Source organism: Podarcis vaucheri, assembly GCF_965113315.1.
Source record: "Podarcis vaucheri genome assembly, chromosome: 2".
Taxonomy (NCBI): domain Eukaryota; kingdom Metazoa; phylum Chordata; class Lepidosauria; order Squamata; family Lacertidae; genus Podarcis; species Podarcis vaucheri.
In genome coordinates, this window is record NC_138760.1 from 39,933,173 (window position 1) to 39,942,231 (window position 9,059).

The 9,059-nt window shown below is 42.9% G+C and overlaps 1 protein-coding gene across 17 annotated transcripts in view; it reads right to left on the bottom strand.

Moving 5' to 3' along the window:
* Positions 1 to 5,363, bottom strand: part of EXOC7 (exocyst complex component 7) — a 32,418-nt gene extending 27,055 nt beyond the window's left edge. For 7 of the 17 annotated variants that reach the window (XM_082203649.1, XM_082203648.1, XM_082203646.1 and 4 more), the window contains exons 1-5: positions 5,130 to 5,362; positions 4,022 to 4,087; positions 3,485 to 3,669; positions 2,272 to 2,377; positions 1,358 to 1,580 (exon numbers count right to left, since the gene is read on the bottom strand). In XM_082203649.1, the coding sequence (XP_082059775.1) occupies positions 1,358 to 1,580; positions 2,272 to 2,377; positions 3,485 to 3,669; positions 4,022 to 4,087; positions 5,130 to 5,189 (640 nt within the window). In that variant the 5' untranslated portion in view covers positions 5,190 to 5,362. Of the gene's footprint in view, positions 1 to 1,357; positions 1,581 to 2,271; positions 2,378 to 3,484; positions 3,670 to 4,021; positions 4,088 to 5,129 lie in introns of all 17 variants that reach the window. The other 10 variants (XM_082203659.1, XM_082203654.1, XM_082203658.1 and 7 more) reach the window with 2 other exon arrangements.
* Between the last annotated feature and the right edge of the window lie 3,696 nt (positions 5,364 to 9,059).

The window sequence follows — 9,059 nt, forward strand, 5'->3', positions numbered from 1 at the left end:
AATAATAATGTTAATAATGTTAATAATAATATATCAAACAGGGTCATTATAAGGATTACAACAAGATTGTGTAGAATAGACGAAGCATAATGAACTCCAGAACACTTTTTAATGCTTAGCATTGTTTTTAAAAGCTGGCACACAAAATGTTCCACCTGGAGTTTTATGCACGGCAAAGGATATGTTTTCATTTTCTATTCCATATTAGCTTGCATCTACTGGCAATATCATCACAAAAATAACCATCCTCTGCTCAGAAGGCAGACAAAAAACAGACACCCAGGGGATTTTGAAGGTTGTGGACTAGTGAAGTGGAAAAAAAAAAATCAATGAGCCTATTCCAGGCTCAGTGCACAAGTGCACACAGTAGAATTATAACTACAGATGAAAAACAACAGATGAGACCCAGGGCAGGGTGTCCAGCTGTGCATCTTTGCCTACTACACACAAACTGGTTTTTTTAAAAATGCACCTTTGCTGCATAAGCCATAATTGATCTTAGTATTAGGTTGACAAGTTTTATAATACATGCAAATTTAGTCACTTTAAAATAAGGGCTTTGAAGATTTGTGCCACACAGTGGTATTGATTTGCATGTCCTGGTAAGCCAAGGTTCATGGTTTACTTCCACTTTGCTCATGAGCAGGAGCCATGATCCTTGGGCTTTGCATTATGCCTGAACTGGGGCTCAAACAAACCACACCATACATTTGAAGAACATTTATACCACTCTGACAGTTATGGTTTCCCCCACAGAATCCTGGGAGTTGCATGGAATATGCAAAGCTAACAGGATGAGTTGGGGAAACAAATATCAGAATATGTTCATGTATCATAAATGAGGTGACCACAACTAATTCAAATATTATAGACGAATGTAACCTCAACCACTGCTGATGTCTTAAAATGCACGAAATGCAGTAAGGCTGTCCAAACTATTCAGATCAATTGCATACAATAAACTCAAGAAGAGAAGAAAATTAATTCAGCATAAAAACAGCAAGACCAACCTTTAACCCACACTGAAAGCTTAGCAAAATAAGAAGAAGAGTTTGGATTTGATATCCCGAGTCTCAAAGCGGCTAACATTCTCCTTTCCCTTCCTCCCCCACAACAAACACTCTGTGAGGTGAGTGGGGCTGAGAGACTTCAGGGAAGTGTGACTGGCCCAAGGTCACCCAGCAGCTGCATGTGGAGGAGCGGAGACGCGAACCCGGTTTCCCAGATTACATGACTACCGCTCTTAACCACTACACCACACTGGCTCTCTAAGGAGGTCTTAGCTGACTGCCTGAAGCTTAAAAGAAAGAAAGAAAAAGAAAGAAAAAGAAAGACAACTAATCACTTCACGACTTACCTTGGTTCCTCCCATACTCCACCAGCCAACCAGAAATGCGGACAATGTCCTGCAGAACACTCTCAGGGAGGTGTTCTAATGTCACATCTTCCTGCAATTCCATTTCATCATCCAAAGTGATGAGATCCAGGATAAGGATTGGTGGAACTGGTTTAGAGTGTCGTGCCATAAGGCTACGAAATTCAGACTCCAGAGACTCCTTCCCCTTCTCGAACAACAATTTCTGGTTGGAATAACATATATGAAAAAGATTAGCTGTAAGAACTATTGGTTTTAAGGTGGTAAAACAGCACTGTTCGGCTTCCGCACAGTGCATTTGCATCCAAATATGTCTGTTTTCCTTTCAGAAGACACACCTGCAGGACTACCAGATAGCTCTTCCACCTCCTAAGCTGGAGATTTGGCATAAGAACTTTTTCGAAAAAAGTTTGCTGGATCAGGCCAATGGCCCATCTTAGCCCAGTATCCTGTTTTCACAATGGCCACAAAGCCTGAATTCCCCACTTCTGATTCCCAGCAGTACTATACAGTATTTCCCCCCACTTTAAAATCATCTGCTCAAAATCCATTTTTAATATTTGGCATAAATCGCTCTGTAAAGGAGAAGGGAAATATTACATGTAAGTGAGCACCATTTTCTATTTTATAAATTTCTGTATCAAAACATTTTTGTGCATGTTTCTTTTTTAAACACAGACAGTTTGGGGCTTCTGCAGAGTCTGCTTCTCTGAGGAAATCTCAAAAACAAAATGTAGGTGTGCTCATATGTCATTCTGGATAACTATCTTCAGAGAGATTATGATGTGCTGATATTTGCTTCCAAATGGAGCAAAACCTAAACGGAGAAAGCAAGGAGAGCTCTGAAGAGAGATGAATCTGTAGTCAGTAGTCCCATGTGCAACTGCTTTACATACCACTCTATTAAGCTCTGGGCTGTCAGGATTGTTGTCTTGGAAATACTCCACAGCCTTCTGAATTTTAGCCATGCAGGCCAAATACTCCTCCAATCTTCCTGTAGGGCTGCAATTAAAAATACATCTGGTTCAACAACAAAGCTACATGAAGAGACAACTGCTTACCATAAAATCCCTATGAAGCTGGCTTACCATTTTCTCCCACAGAATAATAATAATAATAATAATAATAATAATAATAATAATAATAATAATATCCTGTAATTTTTCTTCCCAACAGGAAAGTCTGCCATCACTGATGGAATTAAAGTATGTAAGTTACAAGGATAGCTGGCATACATTACAGCCCAAATAAACAACCTTTTGACCTATGATTTGTCATTAGGTGCCAGGTCACCAGCTTCAGTTGAAGAGTTTTCTTTGAGACATTGGCCTAGACAAGTGGTAGGGATATTTTTAGGCAAAGGGTAAATAACTGCATCTATCTGAAGTCCTCGGTGGAGGGAAAACCAGGCTGTCACTTCACTATGCTCCAACAAAATGATCTTATTTATATAGTTTAACCCTCTTTATGCTCTGCTCTATGTGCTTTAAACCAACACTAAATAATATAAAACAATTCATCTGATGTTTAATGCTCTACAGTGGAACGGACACCCTTGGAAGGTGGTGGACTCTCCCTGACTGGAGTTTTTTAAGCAGAGGTTGGATGGTTATCTGCCACGGATGCTTTAGCTGAGATTCCTGCAATGCAAGGTTTTGGGATAGATGCCCCTTAGGGTCCCTTCCAACTCTATGGTTCTGTGATGAAATCTACAATAATAAATGCATGCATAAAACAGCAGAGTGCTTTAAAAATGATCACAATTTATATTGGACCAGAAAGGTGATATTTAACAGTTGTGCCTTGAATTTTCATCCCCTGAAACCTGAAAGGGGTGTGCTCTGATGTACCTCCTCAGAGATATTATTCTAAAACCAATGGGACAACTGGGGAAAGCCTGCTCATAACTACTGTCAGGTTTATTTTCTTAATAAAAGGGGATGCCATGTTTTTTATAACTTAAAATGCCTATCTCCAGTTGCCTTCTGTAATTCAACCACCATTCTTAAAATTAGATTATTCAAGGTGGTAAAAGAAAGGCGAAGAGACTGACACTGAAAAAAAGAACAGACCTCACAAAGATATTGAAGGTCCTGAAACACAACTCACCCTTCCCTTATAATTTTCTCTGTGTCTTTTGCTACATGGTAATAACTTATAACGTGATCCAAACAGAACAATGTTTTCTCAACGTTCTCCTGCAGGCGCTGAAGATTCTCAGTCTGCTTATGTACAGGGATTATTGAATTCTCCAGCTTCATCAGACGGCTTTCAAAAGATGAGAGAATGGAAACCTAAAAAACAAAACCAGAGATATTTCATGTACACAGTGGGGTCCATTTCCTTCAACAATAACCACCTGCATTGCTGTATTTTAGTTTGCAGTTCCATCAAGTGAAACACAACATAAACTGAGATTTACACTGCAATCTTATGCACACTTACCGGGGAGTTAAGTTCCATTTAACTCAATGCAGCTTATTTCTCAGTTAACATGTATTAGGACTGCACTGTAAGGCACACTTACTAGGGAATAAGATCCATTGAATTCAGTGGGACTTACTTCCCAGTACATACACACATAGGATTGCACTATAATATATTTATGCTCCACTTTAAAATAAAATGCATGTTATGCAAACTTACCATGTTTTTTGTGAGCTGGTCACTTTTTTCTAAACTATCTCTAATGAAAGACAATGTTTCTTCTTCCTGTCGTTGCAAGAGAGGAGGAAAGACACAACCAATTATTCTGGCTCTTGAACTACTTTTCTAGATGCTTAGCAGACTTGGAAAATGGTACCAGGGTGTTGCTTTTATATGTTTTAATGTAAATGAAATTTTTAAAGATTTGGGTATGAATTTAAACAAAATTTTAAAAAGCAGCTTTAACCAATATACCTTTTCTTGATATTTTAAAGTATTTCCAATTTGGCACAATGCTCTCTGAACCACAGAGCTTTAGAGAAACACTCTCTTGTAAAGGGTGCTGGGGAAGGCTGTACTCCTGGATCTTGGGACTACCTCTAAACATTTTGGAGCACGTTCATGCAACACGAAAACATTGGCTTGTCAACCTTTTTAGCCTTAATACCGTTTACTGATTTTTACATCTTTGTAGTATTCTTGGACTTTAAATGTCTGCAATAATTGGTGCTGCTGCAAACTCGGTTGCACTCGTTTTCTTCTGGTTTTGTGCTGCATCAGTTCCTTAGTGTTGCGATTCTGTCTTGACTTTTTTTATTTATTGGAAGCCACCCAGTTATTGGGACAACGTGTAAAGGACACAAAGAAACAAAACAGCCAGGTTTATTTGTGCCGTTAAGCACAGAAAACAATTAACAGGGGAAGATTTTCCCTTCATTTAGAGAACCAAGAAAATAGTTGTATTTCAGGGTGTCACACGGGCAGTTTACAGGGGAAGTACAGTAAACAAGTGGCAATCTTACCATGTAGTGGGCTTTCCCTCCCACCTCCCTACCCCCCACTTGGTTTTAGGGAATCACTCACAACCCAGTCCTGTATTTACTTGGAAGGAAGCCTCCCTGGGCTCAGTGGAACTGAGTCCCAGGTTAAGGGCAGGGGTTTGGGCTTGTGGTCTCTGAGGAAGGCAGTGAACCACGCAGGGGGAACCGAAGCCTGGAGGGGGGGAATTTAAAGGGGGGGCAGAGCAGGGCCCGACGCCTCAGCCCAACGAGGGCGAGGCTGAGAGGACGATGCTGCGGGGGGGAATGCACAGTGAGGTGCCGCCCACCTGCTTCAGCTTCTCTTCTATTTCCCTCCTCCGGGCGGACGCCTCCTCCGTCGGAATCATCCTGACACCAAGGCGCTTCTCCCCCTTCAGCAACTCCGCAGGCAAAGGCCGCTTCAATAGCTATAGCTCCCTGTCAACACTACCCGCTTGCACTTCCGCCTCATTCCCCGCCCTCTCCCGGCATGGGGCGGCCGCCATCTTAAGAGTGGCGGGCGAAGGTGCCACCTGACAGGAACAGAACGGAGCCCCGCCCCGCGCGCGCGTGCGGGTGGGGTGGGGGGAACGCGCGGAACTTTTGAGAGATAAAAGGAGTTCTGAGAGCTTGGTGCGGTAGTGCGCAAGCGCGCGCGCGCGGAAGGAGGCTGGGGTTGGAACGCCGAGAACCTATGACTCTCTCAGGCTTCCTCCATGTTAAAAGAGGCAGCTAATGCCGCCCAGAGACGGCAGCCAGTGGCAATCTGTTTGGGTCACCTGTGAAAATGTCCTCAAATCTAAGGAGTTGTATAGAAATAAACAATTTTAAAGCAAAAGATGTTGCTGCATTAGTTTGATTCTCACAGGGCGTTGTACACATTACAAACACATACCCTTTACATTGTTGCGTTTCTTGGATGGAAAACACCACAATAAATCAGAAGGACATTCATTACTGTTGAACAATGTGAGCTGTTTCTTCTGCTCTAGATAAAAAATGGGCAGTTAAAGGACCATTTGGGTCCTAACTTGCTGCAGAGGTATAGCTGACTCACATGAAGCCAATTATTATTAAAAAGAACTGAACGCTGTAATCCCTGCACATGGAGATGGGAATAAGTCCCTAGACACTATCTCTTGTTTTAGGAGTTCAAATCAGTACACATCAAAAAGCTTCCTCTTGACAATTCTCCTTCTGTGGTTGTTTTCTTGTGGCATAGATGCCAAGATGCTTGGATGCTTAGAGAGAAAAAAACAAGGGTGCATTATTTGTAATCGAGGTTCTAAACACTGAATAAGGGGGGGGGGGGTTTGACACAAATCTTCAGGCATTCAAATGGGTAACAACATATAGCCTTTTGCAACCAGTAAGCCTTGGTTACTTCTTACAGAAGGAACAAAAATTAGATGCCACTTTAGTGATATTACAAATGCAACAAGAAATTAGTGACATGCTAAAAGCGGGGTTTGCTCGTTTTTTAATGTACTCAACCAACATGTCTTTTCCACTAGGTGTCCCCTATGTACCAGTTTTGAAGAGGGAATAGTGAGGATTGAATGCTTTGTTTGTTCCAACCAATCAATCAAACTTGAGTCCTTACACTTAGGATATGCCATTTGTAATTTAATTGGGACATTCCTTTCAGGTAGGGGGCAAGCTATTTTTGATGCAACTCAGATAAAAGTAAATACTATGTCCTGACTCCTAATCCACTTAGCAAACAGCAGTACACACACCGCAAAAAATGTGTTGGAGAATGGGGAAATACACTACCTGGCAGGGAGTTCATTGACTCTTTCAGATGGAGATGTTACAAGCGGAAAGTTATTCCAGATTAGGCCTCTGTGAAATAAGCCAGTAATCCTATTCACTGTACAATTGTTTCATATACTGTGCACTCAGCAGTGTACCAGCTTATACTAAAAAAACTTTTTGCTAGAGGTGTCAGTTAACCAGACTCCATTTTATGCCGTACATGTATTTTGGGGTTTGTTCAGAAGGCAGCTTTCCCCATAACTGGTTTAGGGACACAATGTGAGAAAGCAATTGCAAGGAAAGGTATCAGCTGGAATAGCACTGGCCCTATCATGAGGTGGAGTGATGAGAGCCAAGGCTCACATTGCATTAAATGTGTAGTTTACAGCTACATCTAGTTTTTCTTTATTCTGTTATAGATGTGGAGGGGCACAAGGAATGGGGGTTATCCCTTCCCTCCCTGGCCGCAATCCAGTCAAACATTGTCCTCCACCAATGCAGGTATGAGAAAGGGAGAGCTCCACTTGGCACCACTTTTTGCCACTGTGTTTTTAACTGTTATTTAACACCACACAAGATGCTGGAGGCTGGAATAGCTCAATTGGTAGAGCATGAGACTCTTAATCTCAGAGTCGTAGGTTCAAACCCTATGTTGGGCAAAAAGATTCCTGCATTGCAGGGGGTTGAACTAGATGGCCCCCGTGGTCCCTTCCAACTCTGCAATTCTATGATTCTATGCCCACTTACCTGGGAGTAAGCCCAACTGCATACAGTGGGACTACCTTCTGAGTAAACATGCACAGCAGGGGTGAAGAATCTCAGGCCTGGGGGCCAGATGCAACCCCCCCAGTCCTCTTGATTTGACTCATGGGATTCCCTTCACCTCATACACTCTCTCTCAGGTAGCAATCCTCTCCATCTCTTCTTTGCACTCTCCTTAAGTGTTTTTGCCTGGCTGGAATGTGCCCTTGGAATGTGTCCCCAATCTCTGATGATGCCTTTCACTTGCATGGATGGAGGATAAAGAGGGGTGTGTGTGTGTGTGTGTGTGTGTGTGTGTGTGTGTGTAGAAACTAGCTTACTGCACAAAGTTAAAATTTACATGTGTGGCTCCACATACAATGTCAGGAGGTGTCGGGGCAGAGCCAAACGCAGCGCCAGTATGGCTTCAATGGCTGACAGCTCCCCTTGCTGCTGCTGCTGCCATTGGGGGACCCGCCCCACAAAAATATTGGGGGGGGGAGAGTTTGGCTCCTAGGACATGGCACCCCTGCATAAGGGGAAAGAGGAAGGAACATGGGCCCTCAGCCCTACAATTCACCCTAGGTTATGTACAAACCGACCTAATGGCCTAATGGTGTTTTCCTGGCCAACATAAGAATAGCCACATATATTCCACATACATAACTAAGAGGTGTGGGCCCTGTTTTACACCCACACCTCTTTATTCCTGGGTATCGTGCTTTTGTCTAGCTGGTGTCCAACTAGGTGAGGTTTACCTGAACACAGATTGTGAGGCAAGGAATGCCTGCTTCATTTCCTTTTGTGACATTGCATTCTTTTCTTTTCTCTGCTTGTTCTTAAGCCCCTTGGGGAGGGACTTTCTGGTTACTATCTGACCATAAGCATCAGAGTGTTTGACTAGGGAAAGGGTGAGGACAGGACTGGAACAGGGAAGCAGGAGCTACTGTTGTGCTACTGGCCGGAGTTTTTTCATTTCTGGCCAAAGCATTATATCTCCTGAGAAGAAACCAGGCTGTTACTCCAGAGAAGCATGAGGAGGGAGGGGAGTGATTAAAGCACCACATATTTCGTCCTTCTTAAAGAAACACTCCGGAGGATAAAAGGTGAAGAGCCAAATTCTTGCCAGACAGGAGCCCAGCAACAAAGTCACAGCTGGAAGAGGAGGAGAAGGAGGGTTAGAAAAGAGCGGAAATTAGCTGCCCCACGACTGGCCTCTTACAAGCCACATAGAGAAGTTGCTGAACTACTAGGGCAGAAGGGGGCCCACTATGCTCCTAATAACTCTGGCAAAAATCCTGGATTTTCAGAGGGGGAGATCCATGCTTGAGATTTCCCCCTTTCTGCCATCTATATATGCCAGGCTGTCACAACTGCCACGAATGTGGTGGCTATGATAATTATCATATATCAGTCTAACACAATATAATCTTTTGAATCATGCTTCACATGTCACACCAATGCCATCTGTGAACATTTCATAGTTCTGGGCTATTGCAACATAGTATACAGAGCCAACCCAATACATTTTGCTGCCTGAGGCAAAGGACAAAATGGCGCCCCCACCATTCCATTTACAAAAGGCAACCAGACTGTTGACACTTGTGGCAAGACACCATCCTCTGCTGAGGGCATCAATCTCATTTTTTAATTTCAGAATTTATACAAACATAAAAAGAGCCTTCTGGATCAGGCCAGCCGGCCTCCAAGTCCAGCTTCCTGTTCTTATATTGACCAAC